This window comes from Pituophis catenifer, unplaced genomic scaffold (assembly GCF_029215685.1).
Source record: "Pituophis catenifer annectens isolate HBS135680 unplaced genomic scaffold, rPitCat1.0.hap2 SCAF_2, whole genome shotgun sequence".
NCBI classification, from domain to species: domain Eukaryota; kingdom Metazoa; phylum Chordata; class Lepidosauria; order Squamata; family Colubridae; genus Pituophis; species Pituophis catenifer.
The window spans coordinates 128,321,497-128,339,445 of NW_027256882.1; the positions used below are offsets into that span (position 1 = coordinate 128,321,497).

Here is a 17,949-nt window from a genome sequence, read left to right on the forward strand (position 1 = left end):
CTTGCGGCCCTCGGAGTGTACGGGACGCCATGTGACACTCTTGAAGCCAATGCAGGGCCAGGACGCCGGTCTGTCCCGGAAATTCATGCCGGGCGTGCTGTTTTGTTGAGTCCGGGAAGGGAGGATGGCAGGAGCGATGCGGGTTCGCTTGGCCTCGCTCGCCCTTTGCAAACATCCAGCGTTTCCACCGTGTTGCTTCCGGCGCTGCGGTCCTGTTCGGTCCCTTGTCACCCCACCCACGAGCAGGCAAAAGGGCTTCAAGAAACCTGGGGTGAGGCATTCCGGCTGTAGAAGTCAGGGTGGGAGAAGCCGATGGCTGGGCGCCGGGGAGAGGCCTTCGCTTGGGCGCCTTTGCGCGCAAATCTTAATCAGAATAATGCTGGAAGGGACCTTGGAGGTCTTCTAGTTCTACCTCAAGCAGGAGATCCTATACTATTGTACACAAATTGCTGCCCAGTCTCCTCTTAAAAACCTCTAGTGATAAGCACCACAATGTCTGAAGGCAAAGCTGTTCCACTGGTAAATTGTCCTCACTGTTAAGAAGTTTCTCTTAATTCTAGGTTGCATCTTTCCTTGGTTAGTTTCCATCCATTGTTTCTTGTCCTGCCCTCTGGTGCTTTGAAAAATAAGTTGACCGCTTCCTCTTTGTGGCAACCTCTCAAATACTGGAATACTGCTATCAGGTCCTTAGTTGTCCTTCTTTTCTCTAGAGTACCCAAATACGCAACCATTCTTCATATGTTCCACGCTATACATTGTTAATTGGCCTCACCTTCTTGGGCGAAGAGGGCGCTTCGGTCGGGATTGCGGATCTGTCTTTCTGCGAAACTGGAAAAATGACACTTGGCCGAATCGCCTCCGGCTGAACTTATTTATTTATTTATTTATTGGTTCGATTTATATGCCGCCCTTCTCCGGAGACTCAGGGCGGCTTACAATGCGTTAAGCAATAGCCTTCATACTTTTGTATATACCTGCTTAGTACGGCTTTCACCCCCCCCAGGGGGGTTCTTTTTTATACCAAGTCAGCTTATTGCCCCCACAAACCGGGTCCTCATTTTACCTACCTCGAAAGGATGGAAGGCTGAGTCAACCTTGAGCCTGGTGAGATTTGAACTTGCAGTAATTGCAGGCAGCTGGTGCTACTTAACAGTACTTTAGTCTGCTGCGCCACCAAGGCTCTTAACGTGCTCAAAGTTGCGGAGTCCTCGTCCATGTGAGGGCTTAAAGGGGCCCCTCCGCCTCCTTTCCTCATCTTGCCTTTGATTGTCCTCATACAGGCTGAAAATAAACTGGTTCAGCCTGGAATAGGGGAGAAATTTAAAAGCGCGTGGAGAAGTAAGGATAGACCACGAGACGTCACACGATTAGCGCTCATATGAAAAATGGGCTCGGGTTGGCGCGAAAGCATTTATTGATGAATGTTTCGTGTTCTCTTCTTTCCCAGTAGCCAGTAACTTGGAAGAGTTTAGCAGTCACGGCTGTGATTGGAGGAGGGTTGCTAGGAGTACTGAAATATTTGAAGAAAGAGAAAAAAGCAGGTGGGTATTATTTGCAGTCATTCTATTGTGTTTTTTTTTTAATTATTGCCTTGTAGAGATGGGTTGTGCAAAGAATTGCATATATAGCCAATAGTGGCTCTTCAGTAGTTTTGATTTTTTCTAAACTGGTGGTTTCCAGATGTGTTGGGTTTGGCTAGGAATTCTGGGAGTTGTGATCCAAGCACATGAAGGAGTGGTACAAATAAGTCTACATTTTTGATAATTATAATTGTTTTTTACTACCCTGAGATATGCCTAAACATGTGTCATGGTTTTTTACTTCTGCTTATTGTCCTTATCTTAAATTGATTTATGCGTGTATAGGTATCGTAAATATTAAAAAAAAAATCCTTGTCCAAATTATACTAAGCGATAAAATCTCTGCTATGGTGTAAAATTGGGGTGCTATAATGGTTGCTTCAAAAATCACTAAAGCAGCTGAAACAGTAAATGTACAAGCATTTATTGAAATGCTTTCAGGAGCTATCTTACTTAAAGCCCCTGAATCTAAACCCAACAAGACAGAATACAAGTGATCTTAAATCATTTTCTGCAGAGATTTTGAAAGATGCTGGAAGCTTTTACCCCCAAGATAGATAAAACAAAAACAAACCCAAACAGGTTCTAAGAAGAAACACATTTTAAATTGTCTCTCAGATAGGAAAAGAAAAGATGAAGAATTAGGAATGTACGTGTAGGAATTTGTGTTGAAATCTTAAGATTTTCTTCTGTCAAAGCTCCAGGCAAATAATCTAATTTTGTGATCAAATTTTAGCATTGGAGAGAGAGAGTATCCGATCCATCGGAAAGCCTTTGTTAGGAGGCCCTTTCTCACTTGTTGATCATCATGGACAACCGAAATCAGATCGTGATTATCTGGGCCAGTGGGTTTTAATCTACTTTGGTTTTACACATTGCCCTGACATTTGTCCAGAGGAACTGGAAAAAATGATGCTAGCAGTGGATGAAGTTGGTAAGTAAATCTTGCTGAAACCTGAACTTTTAATTTGATTGGATTTTGACATGACCCAACTCCAGAGTTACTGGAATAATTCTCTATGTGAGACAGTCAGCCTGTCCTTTTCTTGACCAGGAAATGATTGTGACTCAGGATTACCTTTTTATGACTTGGGCTTGTTTTAACCACTCCCTCTTACCAGAGAGTTTATGGAGAGCAGGGGGTGGGAGAGAGGTCAAATAAAGGAGGAAATAATCTGTGTAGAAAGATTTTACAATCATTTAAAACTTGGTTATATTCAACAAACATGGATGAAAGGGAAATGTATAGTATAGGAAAGTAAAGACTTGGTGCCGATGTTTAGAAAGGAAAATCTCTGTATAAGAAACAGCAAGGAAAAGGAGTCATGTTTAGTAGGAAAAGGAGTTCAGTAGTGTACTGTTTTATTTGTCCATAAAAGCATCTTACAAGAGCATCTTCTTTCAGCTGGATTGAATTAAATTGACACTTGAGCAGCTTTTTCTCATCTTAGTCACTAAACTTTTCAGCTTCATCTTCACTCTTCTGTGAGTTTTTGTTTAGACTTTAATAGAAGCTTAAGCCTAATCATTGCCAAAAGCTCAATATTAAATGGAAGCAAAATCTAAGGCTATCCACTAACCATAAAAATTCAAACTATCACACTAGTTTTCCACATAGATTTCAAAGATGCTTAACTCTAAATTCACTCTATAGGTCATAAGTTGCTCAGTCAAATGAAATAAATATTTTTGAAATAAAAATTGTCCTAACTAGTGCTCAATCATTTAATCCTAATTGTAATATGATCGTAAGACTACCATTATTCATATAGATTATCTCTGATCCCAACACTCTTGTTATTTTTTAATAGAATTCAAGGAAGTCTTACTTTAATCTCACTCTAGTGCTAAAAAAAATTTCCCCAAAATTTTTCCTGACTACTCAATCCTGACATCAGTCTAAGACTAAATATAAATTCAATATAATATTATTAATCATGGTTATATTTACTATAGATCATTTGGAATTTAAACAAAATTAAATTTACTAATTTGATAGTAAAATGTAACCTAACCATAAAGATTTCCCACTAAGAGTAATACAGTAGTAATTCCCAGTTTGATAATACACTTGAGAAACAAAGATTAGAACTAACAAAGAATTCATACTCGCCATCATACTGGGTTTAGCATAAATGTCAGTGTATCCTAATACTTACACTAACTGCATAGTAATATTGACAATATCCTTTACTAACTTTAACATCAGAGCAAGACTAACAGAGTCTAAGCAACATACCCTCATCTTATATTTTTAGAATAGAGTTCCAGGAATTTCAATGTTGGCTTCACCTTATCACCTGTGAAACATTTGCCATACACTTTGCCGTAAAACTTGATCCTGACTTCAATTAAAATTTAAGTCTACCATAAAAATTCATTGAGATTTTGCCTTTTATCCTGCCTTTTATTGTACATTCATAATTTTTTATTGTCTAACCTTGACTTCATACCATAACAATGTTACCTAGCCAGTTTGTCAGTATTCAAAGAGTACAGTGGATTTGAGACTACCAATATCTGTAAAAAATCATCCTCATTCTATCCTTCATCCAAGATTTTAGTTGAGACTTCAGGGAAGCTAAATCCTGTCCCTAAATTCATCTCATCCCTTAAGGCCTGCCCAAAATGTATCAAAACACATAAAAAGTTTAAATCAACACCCGGGAGAAGCTGACTATGTATAGACTTGAACAGATTGAGAAGGGGTACAGGTTGTTGTGTTCAGGGTTATCAAATTTAATCTAGGGGATTAAATTAAAAGCTTGAACAAAAACAGTCTTGAGGCTGATTGCTTGGGGATTAAGTATTATCTTTTATTATGACAGATAGGATCACATCTTTGCCTAATGTCACTCCACTCTTCATCACCATTGATCCAGAGAGGGACAGTGAAGAAGCCATTGCCAAATACGTTAAAGGTAACCTTAGCCTTCCTTTTTATTGACCCCTCTATACTGATTCCAGTTTAACTTGCAGTTCAGACCAACTTTACTTTTTAACCCCTTTTTAATGCATTGGATCTTATTGATTTATTTATGTTTCAAGAGTTTTCACCAAAATTGATTGGATTGACCGGTACAAAAGAACAGATTGATCAAGTGTCTCGAGCTTATCGTGTCTACTACAGCCCAGGTCCCAGAGATGAGGATAATGATTACATAGTAAGTACATTTTGTATGTGTTTTCCAATCAATAGGTAAATGTTTTCGCCTGAGAGGGATGTTTTATGGGTCACTGAATCAACAAAATGTGAATGAGCAGTGAGCAAAACAGCCGTAGAAGTATACAAAACATTGGAAAACATTGGGAGGGAAGCTGAGAATGTTTGGCCTACAATTGAGCTATTTTTCTAAATGAAGTTGACAAAATAGATCTAAATAGAAATGGCAGTTATCATGGGAGGTGACTATGCACTGTGTTCTGAAAGAAGACTTTCTTTGTGAGAAGATAGTATTTGGCCAAGTGATTTTTTTCTGATTGATAGGAAGCTGCAGTTTGTTGATCTTTCTTTATGTTGAGGAACATTTTTTGGAACATTTCTTATTTTAAACTTGAGCAAGAAAAAATCAGAAAAGACCTTGTCAACAGTAGAACTGAAAACATTATTCTTTGATACTGAGATTGGTTTCAGTATTCATAGCAATTTTTAATAAGGCCATGTTGGGATTTGAAAAATTCAGTTCAGGCTTATGTCTTTCTGCATGCATGCCTTTGAGTCTTGACTCCTGGTAACTGCCTGGACAGGTCTTTGAATTTTTCTAGGCATTAAGTTTTTTAAAATGGTTTCTAATGTATTATAGAGTTGGATAATTGTTTTTAAAAAGTGAAGCCATTTTAAGAGTATGGCTCAGCTGATAACTTTGGTGACACATTGATGCAACTTTAGCATACAAACCCATTGTACCTTTGGCGTTGTTTCAGCTTTTCAGTCCAACCTGCACTGATGGTTTCCCATCCAACTGCTCAGCAGGCCCCTTAGTGCTTAGCTTTTGAGCTTGAACAAGGCCATATCTTCCTAAGGGAAGATAAAAATGAGCAAGTATCAAAAGAGAGACAGGAGAGGGCGCCAGATAATAAATGACAATGGCCATGAAAGGCAAGTACCATATAGAATAACTTCAGCCTTTGTTGTTGGAAATAGGCATTTTTATTAGTCTAAATATTCCTACACATACTTTAAACTATAAACCTCCAAGGTATTAGTTTTAGGCTCCAGTACTCACTTTGATTCACCCAAAATGAGTAGTTTGCTCATGAGAAAATAGTATTTTATTTTTAATTTGTTTTCTTTTTTAAAGTGACTTCTTGCTGCTGCTCTTGACCTGCCCCAAGAAATTCAGTACTGTTCTTGTGCCTTACAAAAGATGTTGAATTTTTTTTTCTCATACTCCTGGATTTTTACTTAATTTTTAGATTTAGATGATGGGGAAAGCTTGGTTCTAGGTAGCCTACCTTTTGCCAAACACACAGCAGTTCAAAATGGTAGGTTTCCTCCCCACTCACACTTCTTATATAGGGCTTGGCTGCTTTTGTGGTCTTAACATGAGATGTATGGGCTCTGCCTTTTTTTTTTTTTTTTTTTTTTATGTATTCTCACATTTACTGCTGAAGATATATACACTGCTCAAAAAAATAAAGGGAACACAAGCAGAAGACATCCGAGATCTGAATGAATGAAATAGCCTTATTAAATACTTTGTTCTTTACATCCAGTAGTTTATACACTGCTCAAACAACTAAAGGGAACACAAAACTACTGTATGTAACGAACAAAGTATTTAATAAGGCTATTTCATTCATTCAGATCTCGGATGTCTTCTGCTTGTGTTCCCTTTATTTTTTTGAGCAGTGTATATATATTGTGGTACTTTCTTGACTCCCTATTAAAGCCTTTATTAGAAATCTAGAACTGGGTAATAGTTCAGTCACAGAAACAATTTAACGCTTAGCAGAATTATCTAATCTCAGAATTTCAACCTTATCTCCATCTCTTTGTGTGTGTTTTTCTTGCAGGTCGATCACACTATCATAATGTACCTTGTTGGGCCTGATGGCCAATTTGTTGATTATTTTGGCCAAAATAAGAACAACTTGGAAATTGCCGCCGGCATCCTAAAGCACATGAAACAATACAAGAAAGAAGGGACTTATTAGTTTTCTGACTAAGCAAGTCTAAAGGCAAGCAAGTCTAAAGTGCAGCTTGGGACATTAATTGGAGGAAATATTCACACAGGTGATCTGCTGTAGTGTCTTCTTAGTGCAGTTGAATTTACTAAACCTATACCTACGGACTAAGACTCAGTTCCGAAGAGAAGCTGGATGTCTTTCACCAGTGATATTTTCTCTGGATATGCCTTAGCCATAGAGTGGCTTATTAAAAGCCTTTGGTGTTGATGCAGATTTACTCAGAAAGAGCCATCAAACATAAACCACGATGCTCTCTTCATTAGAAATTCTTGATCTTGACCTGCTGAAGAGACACCTGCTAAACTGACCTGTACTGAAGATAACATTGAGATTTGTCTTCTCTCAAGTTTTATGCATTCCTCCTAGGAAGCGGGGCTTCTAGTCCTTTCTCGAACAGAGTGTCACTTTTTATTTTTGAAATATTCAGTAGTTTACAGTATGGCTGCTACCGGCATTAAGCAGCGTGGTAGGATGGGAACCTTCACTCTTAAAATCAAGTGTGGTGCACAGATGATGAAATAAAGTGAAAGAAACTTAAAACCTGTGTTCTCATCTTAAAATCTTTAAGGAGATAAGGTATAAAACAGAACCTGTGGCTAATTAAATTAGATAAATATGACTAGCAGACAAGTTTATCTGTATTTGACTAGATAAAATAGTTGTCCTTTATCACCCTCTCGCTTAGACTGAGAATTAAAATGTTTCATCGGTTTCTATGTTTTGAGCAGATTGTATCTGAAAAGTCATTCCTTGGGAAAGTACCCAGCTAGATTTATTTTCCTTCAGAAAAGTATTTTCATGTAAGAAGATTCTCCTAGAACTGAAATATCTTCTGTGAAGCCAGATTGGGGGTGGGAGGGGGATGACAGTCTCCTTTAATCTAAGTGTCCATCAAGAATTTCCTTGGGTCAGTTTGCACCAAGTGCTTTGGGGACTTTGATAGAATTTGAACCTCATTCTCAGCTGTTAAGGATTGTTCCATGCATAGATGGTTCTGCTCTCTACTATGTGTGAATGTGGGAGTGAGAAGGAAGAAGAGTTACTAAAAAAATGAAATATCCAGGAAAAGTCAAGTCATTGTTTTAAATGCCTTTATATTTCTTGAAATGATGCTTGGGCACACATTCCAGGTAATAATAATAATTAAAAAATAATAATTTTAGATTATATTTTGTCAACCACTTCCTGCTTGACACTAGTTCATTTAAAAAAACTACAAATATTGTGGATTTTTTAAATCTATAGCTCTCAAATAATGTAGCTGTTTAAAATATTTTTTTTAAAAAAAAAAACACAACTGTTTATCAACGTATATATAATCATGCCATAACATTGCAATTCAAATAGCCAAAAAGTTCTAAAAAAAAAACATCTCTGGTTTACTCTAAGTCAAAGAATGGAATCAGCTTGGATCTCAGAGAATGAGCTCACGCTTGGATAGCTAAGGCCCAATCTGCTTTGCAAATTTTGTTCAAAGTGGGAACTACATGATGTAAATTCTTGTTGAGCAGGTAGGGAAGAAGCTGCAATAGAGTGCTTATCTAGGCATAATTAAATATGAGCTGTATTATAAATTGAGATTCAGCAGTTTGAATCACTGACTTTATATAAAGTGACCTTGTGTCTAAATCAGGGGTCTCTCCAATCTTACTGGCTTTGAGATCAGCGGGGGAGTGGGGGGGAGAAAGGTTCTGCATAAGCAGTGGCCGCATGGACTCGCACAAGCAGCTCCATTTACTCAAGTGATGGGTGCGTGCACTTGTCACTTGCACAAATGGAGCTGAGCATGCTCACCCACCTGCACAGCTCAATTCTGGCTTTTGGCCAGGGTTTGATGACCCCTGGTCTAAAATATGACCATGTGTAATAAAAATATTTTTTTAATCCTGATATATTAGGCTCTAGTAGAAACAAAATCAACTGAAATTTGGTTGTATATTTTCATCAGGGATTTGATGTAACAATATGAGAGAGTCAGTTTGGTCTAGTATGAAGGCACCAGACTAGAAAGCAGGAGACGATGAGTTCTCTTACTGCATTCAGCATGAAAGCTACCTGGAAGGCTTTGGGCCAGTAACTCGGCCCATGATGTCAGGTTTGATCAACATTTCAGTTGGTCAATTCCTGTTGCAACCAATGGATCAATGCTCAGTTGATTTGAAAAATGTGGCCCTTGTTGTGGGAAAATGCTAGGCGGGAAAAATGATTTAACAATATAATGTATATATTTCAGCCCTAGTACTTAGATCAGGCCAGGAAATGTCATAGGAAGGCTGCTTATTTTATGGCTTTTAAGATTCTATCTTGTAAGTTTGATTGCACTGTACCTCTTTCTTCTCCTTATACTTCACTGAATTGCCTGATGTGTTTCCAAATGTTATCTCCTTGTTCTGGAGTTTTTTCTAAAAAAAAACTGCTTCAGCCCTTTTTGCCTAGGTAATGGTCCCTGCCTATCTCTGCCAAGATCGTGTTCCTTACTCTCTACAATATATTCTGAAGAACCAGCTCACAATTGTCAGGGCACTTTGAAATTCTATTATTCATAGACAGTACAGTTATTAGTCCTGGCAAATGGATGGGGAAGAAATGGAGGTAGTGACAGATTTTATTTTCCTGGGCTCCAAGATCACCGCAGGTGGGGACTGCAGCCAAGAAATTAAAAGCTGCTCCTAGGGAGGAAAGCTATGGCAAATCTAGATAGCATACTAAAAAGCAGACATCACCCTGCCACCAAAAGTGCGTATAGCTAGGGCTATGGTTTTTCCAGTTGCAGTATATGGCTGTGAAAGTTGAACCATAAGAAAGGCTGAGCGCCAAAGAATTGAGGCCTTTGAACTATGGTGTTGGAGAAGACTCCTGCGAGTCCCTTGGACTGCAAGGTGATCAAACCAGTCAGTTCTAGTGGAGATCAACCCTGACTGCTCTTTAGAAGGCCAGATCCTGAAGATGAAACTCAAATACTTTGGCCACTTAATGAGAAGGAAGGACTCACTGGAAAAGAGCCTAATGCTGGGAACGATTGAGGGCAAAAGAAAAAGGTGACGACAGAGAATGAGGTGGCTGGATAGAGTCACTGAAGCAGTAGGCATGTGCTTAAATAGACTCCAGAGGATGGTAGAGGACAGGAAGGCCTGGAGGAAAGTTGTCCATGGGGTTGCGATGGGTCGGACACGACTTCACAACTAACAACAACAACAGTTATTAGACTGGGAGATCATTTGGATGAGGAATTGAAGCTGCTGAATAGTCTGAGTTCCTCTAATACATAAAAAATATTTTTTTTTATCGTAAGTACAGACTTACGATAAGAAGATACCACATTTATTTATTAGATTTATATTGCCGCCTATTCGCCCATGGTGACTCAAGGCGGCTTACAGAATATAAAAAAAACACATTTAAAAAAAGTAAAACTCATAAAAAATCAAATAATGTAATAAAATCACCCCTGACCCCCACCTCCCGCCCCAGCGACAGCCGATCACATGAGCCATTTAATGGGCATCCCGCTCTGGGTTCCCCAGGTCCGCTGACAGAACCAGGTTTGATGATGATATTGCTAAATGCTGATATTGCCAATTATGGAGATATGCGGTCTCTATTATTGGTAGTCCTTGACTTATGATCATTCATTTAACAAACATTCAAAGCTTTGCTGACACTGAAAAAAAGTGACTGACCCGCGACTGGCCCTCACAGTTATAACTGTCATTGTCCCCATGGTCACATGACCAAAAATGTAGGTGCTCGGCAGCCAACAGGAATTTACCACAAATGCAGTGCTTGGGATCACACAATCACCACTTACAACCTTCACGGGGATTCCAGCAAGCAAAGTCGAGGGAGGAAGCCAGATTTGCTTAATGGCCATGGCAAACAAGGCTGTTAAAATGGGTACGGCTCACTTAACAATCATTGCTTAGTGACAGAACTTCCAGTCCCAATTGTGGTTTTAGGTCAAGGATAATCTGTAAATGACATGATTAATGCTTTAAAAAAAAAGTTATAGTGGCCCAAAACCCAGTTGATACATTGCAAGAGCAAAGCGTACCTATATTTAAATGCCACAGAAAACAAAATTATGAGTGCTAATGAGTAGTTTGAGTCATAAACGATATCGCCCAAGCAAAATGAAGATAGTGAGAAGCATGGAGCAAACCATTGATGAGGAAAATGAAGAGGAAAGTATTGTGTCAGAAGCAAGTTGGTGTTTGCTAGATAAAAGCATAGCTTATCAATTGGAAAGGATAGAAGAAAAACAGTTGGATAATTGGTCTAGGTGGGAATACATATCTTCAGAATATGAGTTACAAATTGTGTTTTGAAATGATCTCTTAAATAGCAGATATTGAGCTGGGGAGCCCAGAAAGGAATTGGAATATGAGATCCTTTCAACTTGCTTCCACTTACTAACTAAACAGGGAACTTTTAAGTGTCTTGGCCAAGCATTTTAAACAGATTCTTCTTTCAAAATCTTGCTCTGGAAGTGTTGAGGCTGTTGCCAGAGTGTTTGGAAAACGGGGCAGCCACACTTCTCGTGATCATCATTTTCAAGTATTGTAGGGCCGGTGTTGAAAGGCCCTGCACATGATAGTGCCATTGCCGGTTGTGTCTGCCTTTATAAAGAATAGCTTCTTTTAGGGGGTGTGGACTTGACTGGAGCTTTTCTTAAGCCAACCAGCTTATTCTTGCTCTCTGCCCTTTGGAGTTTCACTTTTGTCAGCACTTTCTTGGCTCAGACCTTTGAGGATCTCCTTACACCAAGGGACAACTGCAGCATTCCAAGGGGAAAAACAAATTCCTTCTGGCACGCCTTCCACTTTCCATAATGTGCTGTAAATAACTGGGGAGTCAAAGTTGGTGGGAAGGAGACTCGTTACTCTTCATCTGCCTGCCCAAGTCATACCTTGCTCAGTCAGAAGAGGACACTCAAAACCATTGAGAATTATGAAAACTTGCCAACTGGTTGGAACGGGGGCGGTGGGGAGGAAAGGATATGATGCATGGAATGTTATATAGATAAAATGCTTAACAGGTTGTTTTTAGAAAAAAAAAACCTCAGAGCTGTTGCAAATCTATAACATGAGCCTAAAATTAATACTGCATTAGGAAAAGAATCTCTCTTTTCCTAATACAGTTGCAGAGCTTACTTGCTTAGCAAACCCTAGGTCAATATTCCTTTTAATCGATGTTAAAACCTACTACACCACTGACTCATAATGATTCCTTGATTTTCCATCAACAGATCTCTGTGACAATAAAAGATTTTTATTTTTTCAAGAATGAATGGAAACTAAAGATTTCATCTCTTGCCATTGGTATGTGATGATACGTATGGTGCATATTCAGTACAGTATATAGATATGAATAGGAAGGCTTATTTGTGTAGTTACAAGATGAGGGAGAGGATCATCGTGTGCAGGTGAAATCTAAGAAAAATCAGAAAGGAAAAAAAAAAACCCAGCATGTCTCAGTATTGTGGGTGCTCCAACACTGTTGCTACGAGGCCAGCCTAGCCCACTCACAACATGCTTTCTATGGGTTATATTCCTGCTTATAATACACTACCTGTAACATTTCTAGTTATCACAGGATGACTATTGACAAGGTTTAAAGATTTCCCCTATAGGACATGGTGGCTCAGTGGCTAAGACACTGAGCTTGTCGATCGAAAGGTCGGCAGTTCAGCAGTTCGAATCCCTAGTGCCACGTAAAGGGGTGAGCTTCCATTACTGTCCCAGCTTCTGCCAACCTAGCAGTTCGAAAGAACATAAAAAATGCAAGTAGAAAAATAGGGACCATCTTTGGTGGGAAGGTAACAGTGTTCCGTGCACCTTTGGTGTTTAGTCATGCCGGCCACATGACCACAGAGATGTCTTCAGCAGCACTGGCTCTTTGGCTTTGAAACGGAGAAGAGCATCGCCCCCTAGAGTCGGGAATGACTAGCACATATGTATGAGGGGAACCTTTACCTTTTAAAGATTTACCCTGTCCAGTCATGATAAGAATAATCTTCCTATCAAAGCAGTGCCTATTTATTTACTCTCATTTGCATACTTTCAAACTGCTAGGTTGGCAGGAGGTGAGGCGAGAAAGGGAACTTACCCCATCATGGGGTGCTTGGGTCTCGACAACCGAAGCTGTCAACTCTCTAGCTGACAAGCCCAGTATCTTATGAGCCATTGCGCTCCCTTCAATAACTATTGATAACTATAGTGCTCAACTCCCTAAGACTAAATCTAATACTATTCATATAGATTTTGTTAATTAGTTAAAATTTAATCTCTATTACCTTCTTTATTTCTTTCCCCCATCCATTCGTACCACATGTCCCACACGCTATAAAATTCTGAATCTTCTCTGTCATTAATTTCTGAAGTCAATTTGTTCATTTCGGCGCACTCCAATATTTTTCCAATAACATGTTCTTGAGGTGGTATTTGTTTTTCTTTCCAATACTGGGCAAAGGAAATTCTAGCGGCTGTCAGAATATGTATAATTAAATACTTTTTCTTTTTTGCATATTCAGTTTTCAAAATTCCCAGGAGAAAAGCTTTTGGGTCAAAATCAAAATTTTCTTTTATTATTTCTCTAATCCACACCCATATCATCCTCCAGAATTTTTGTGCCTGATTACATGTCCACCAGCAATGATAAAAAGTACCCTGCTGATGGTCACATTTCCAACATTTAGGGCTCGAATTGGGGTAGATCTTCGCTATCCTGGCTGGGGCCATATGCCATCTATAAAACAGCTTGTATTGGTTTTCCTTATAAGCCGTCGCCTTTGTCATTTTAAGGTTATTATTCCATATTGAATCCCATTCGTTCAAATTTATATTCTGTCCTATATTTTTGGCCCATGCTAACATCGGTTCTTTAACTACTTCCTCTGCCATATCGTACTCCAATAAGTAATTATATAATTTAGCTAAAATTTTGTCGTCCGTACCCATCCATATCTTATCAAATCCATTTATGCTCATTTCAATGCCAAATTCCTCCTTATCTTTTTTATATCTGGATTTAATTTGGTTATATGGCCACCAGAAATACCTTGTTCCATCAATTCTTCCCTTGTTTTAAGGTTCCCTCCCCCATCTAATAATTCATTGTATCTGAACGTTTTACCCATTTCTAATACATTTGGATATATTATAGCCTCCATGGTGGAAAGCCATCTCGGAATTTTCCTATAGTGCTTCTGTCTCATCTCTCCCCATATTTGTATCAAGATCTCCCTTATTTTATGTCTATGGAAGTAAGTTTTTATCTTCTTCCCAGTATCCCAGAGATATGCATGCCAACCCTTCTGGAGATCATACCCTTCTAGAGTTAACAGTCTTTTATTTCTTAGGGTTGCCCATTCTTTCAGCCATACTAGGTTTGCAGCTTTTTGATATAACTCCCATTTAGGTAATCCGAAACCCCCTCTTTCCTTCTTGTCCTGTAAATTCCTAAATGCTATCCTTGGTTTCTTTCCCTCCCAAATAAATTTCCTGATGATGCTATTGAGCTCCAGAAAGAATTTTTTATCTAATTTAACAGGGACCGTTCGGAATAGATACAATAACTTGGGTAATATGCTCATTTTTATTGCCGCGATTCTGCCTAATAATGATATCTGTAGTCTTCCCCACTTTTCCAGATCCTGTTTAATATTTCTAATCAATGGTAAATAATTATCCTCTCTGAGGGCCGAGCACCTTGATGAAATCCAGACCCCCAGGTATTTTACCTTCTTGGCGATTTGGATCTCCATTGATTCTTCCAGTACTTTTTTCCTTGCCTCCGTCATATTTTTTGTTAATAATTTAGTTTTGGATTTATTTAATTTAAGGCCTGCTACCTCCCCGTAATTGCCCAATTCTTCCAGAATTTTAGTGCCTGATTCTAATGGTTCTTCCATGATTAATACCACATCATCTGCAAATGCCTGTGTCTTATATATCTCTTTTCTGATTGTCAGACCCTTTATTTCATTATTGTTCCTAATCTTTCTCAAGAATACTTCTAGTGCTAAGATAAATAGAAGTGGGGATAGAGGGCACCCTTGTCGGACCCCTTTTCTAATTTGAAAAGCCTTAGTTAGTTCTCCATTCAGTAATATATTAGCCTTTTGTTTTTGATAGATTGTGGATATCGTATTGACAAAATTTGATCCGAATTCCATTTGGATAATTTGTTGTTTCATAAATTGCCAATTAAGATTGTCAAATGCCTTTTGGGCGTCGACAAAGACCAATGCCATTTCTTTGTTCGGGTGTTCCTCATAGTATTCCAATATGTCTATTATCATCCTTGTATTATTCCTGATTTGCCTCCCAGGGAGGAATCCATTTTGGTCACTGTGTATTAATTTATTCAAAATTATTTTTAGCCTTCCTGCTAAAATACCCATATAGATTTTGTAGTCCGTATTCAGGAGGGATATCGGTCTGTAATTTTTAATTAATTTTGGGTCTTCTCCTTCTTTTTGGAGGAGAGTAATATACGCCTCTCTCCATGATTCTGGAATTTTGGATTCTGTTAGGGCCACATTATAAATTTCTAACAACTTTGGTAACACACGTGGCACTAGGGATTCAAACTGCTAAACTGCCGACCTTTTGATCAACAAGCTCAGCGTCTTAGCCACTGAGCCACCACGTCCAATAAGACCTTGGTACCTTTCTGTAAATAAATAGAATGCTGGAGACTGGCACTTTGCATACCCTTCCCATAAATTTTGTGTCCGGGTGTTGGTGGGCTCTGTTGTTTGAAGGATCAAAAGGGTTTAGGTTTTTTGGAGCCCTAGTGCACTGAAAATTGCTTGTCATTGCAACTGTTTTTTAATTGGGTTGTTGGTCATCCAGAGTTGCTATAGTGAGATGGACAGCCATATGAAATGTTTCAATAAGTTAAAAAATTAAAATTGCATTTCAAAAATATTAAAAAAAGATAATTTAGGTCAGGATCTTGGTGAATTTCGAGGGGAATGCTCTCTAGATTCCTTATATCCAGATTTATTTATTTTTTCAATTTTTTTTAGACAACATTATTAAGATTTTATCATAGCAGCAGGGTATGGATGCAGAAGTGCCCGTTTTCTGGGATTACAATCTTTGCTTTTATTGACTGCACTTTTATTCATAGCTTATCAGCAATGCTGGCAACAATAAATCTGTATACAAACATTACAGGTGTATTATATGGTACTGGAGTTTGCTTTTTAGAATCACGGAATGTTTAAAATGAAGAGGTCTTAATTTCAACATACTGATCCTTGTCCTACTGTCAGTTTCCACCAAGATTGCCTCCCAGATTGTGACCAAAACAGAATCACTTTTGTCCAGTGGGGTATGGGGAGAGAAGGGGTGAAAGACAAGAGAAGAAATGCAGACTCCTTCCTCCCAGACTTTTTTTCAAATATCTTCTTGTAACTCTCCGGCCTTTGACGATGTGATGGTTATTCATCTACCAATTAGGACCATTTGGGAACTAAGGAATGGAGCAACACAGCAAGCTGGTAAGGAATAACTGTATGAACAGTGTTTGGGGATTAGCCATGAAAATCTAAAACACGTTCCACAAAGCACCCAGTCAGTCAAAAACGTGTGTGCTCACATTTTCGGTTCCGGGCGAACTGACTGTTCTAGTATGTGATGCCCACCTCTGCATTTAAATACTTATTGTGTGAATTAGAATCGGTTGAGTGGGCAAAGGTAGTTTATGCTTCCAAGCTGTGAAAGCAGCTCAGGAGAGGTTGCTTCAGGGACCTGAGAAAGTTATGCTTCAGAGGTCTAAAAAGGCAATATACTGGAAGAAATAAGTTCAGCTAAATTCTAAATTAAATTCCTTTAATTTTTAGAATTTTCATTAAAAAAGATTTTACATATATTTTTTGAAAACTAGAGAAACAAAAAGGACCAGAAAAAGATTATAAAGGGTAACAGAAAAAGTGAATAACAAAAAAAGAAAAAAGAAAAGAAACATATCTAAAGAAGCAATATTTCTGATTTTTGCAGCACATACCCTGTTTCCCTGAAAATTTAGCATGTGCTAAAATACCCCCCCAAATAAGCCCTCCCCGAAAATAAGCCCTTCTCAAAAATATTTAATCACATGCACAGACGGTCCCCGCCATTTCCTCTGGCTAGGGTTCAAGAGACAGAGCTGGAAATCAGGTAAGATGGCAAGAGGAGCCCCATATTGCTCCATGCGCCCCAAAAGAATAAGACCTCCCTGAAAATAAGGCCAAGTGCTTATTTCAGAGTTCAAAAAAGTATAAGACAGGGTCTTATTTTCTGGGAAATATGGTACTAACATAACAATTGCCCTCTTCACTCTCCCATGTTGCAGATGATAGTTCCCTTAAACAAACCTTTTTAATCTATAAATCCTGAAATCGTCAGCAGCAATTTAATCCACTTTCAGCAAAAATAAATCTATAATTTTTACACAAGTAATTGTAGTTCTCTCCTCAGTCAAAACATCAATTTAGCCATTACTGCAAACTTAGCCATCTTCACTATCTCCATTACTAATGTTTCTTTAGTTTTCCATTGTGCAACTGCAGTTAAGCATATATAAAACCCATTGTCCAAGAACCTTTTTTAGTTGAGCGGCCATAATTTCTGATTTAAAAAATTCTGATTTCATCTGAATGTTAATTTCTGAATGTTCTCCATCACCACTTGTATTTGTATCCAATATCATTTTGCTTTTTCACAAGCCCACCAAGCATGATAAAATGTCCTCTCACGTTTTTCACATTTTCAACAATGATTAGAAGTACCTTTATACATCCAAGACAATTTCTTTGTTATCTCATACCACTATAATGCATATAGTGCATACATATTAATGCATAAATATAATGCATAATATTTGTTTATAATAAGTTTATAATAAGTTTTATTTAAATTGTAATACAATGTGAATTTCAGGTCTTTTATCTTCTTTCCCATTGATCCATTTGAATATTATCACCAAAATTCTTGGCCCATTTTACTATACATTCTTTATTTTGCTTTTCCTCCATTTCAAATCTCAACAAAAGTTCATATGAATGCATAAAAATGTATAAATTTTATAAAATGTATAAAAAAGTATGCATTTAGCAAATTCATCATTTGGTAATTCCTTGATTGGAAACTGATGCCAATGCAGACAAACAAACAAACCATCTAATCAAGGA

At 38.1% G+C, this 17,949-nt stretch overlaps 1 protein-coding gene across 1 annotated transcript; it reads left to right on the forward strand.

Moving 5' to 3' along the window:
• The first annotated feature begins 63 nt into the window (after positions 1-63).
• On the forward strand, positions 64-7,310 carry SCO1 (synthesis of cytochrome C oxidase 1). Its single transcript, XM_070937495.1, has 6 exons — positions 64-271; positions 1,451-1,541; positions 2,317-2,514; positions 4,409-4,501; positions 4,629-4,744; positions 6,597-7,310. Exons 1-6 carry the CDS (start codon positions 125-127, stop codon positions 6,735-6,737), a joined length of 786 nt encoding a protein of 261 aa, XP_070793596.1. The 5' UTR covers positions 64-124; the 3' UTR covers positions 6,738-7,310.
• Positions 7,311-17,949: the final 10,639 nt, after the last annotated feature.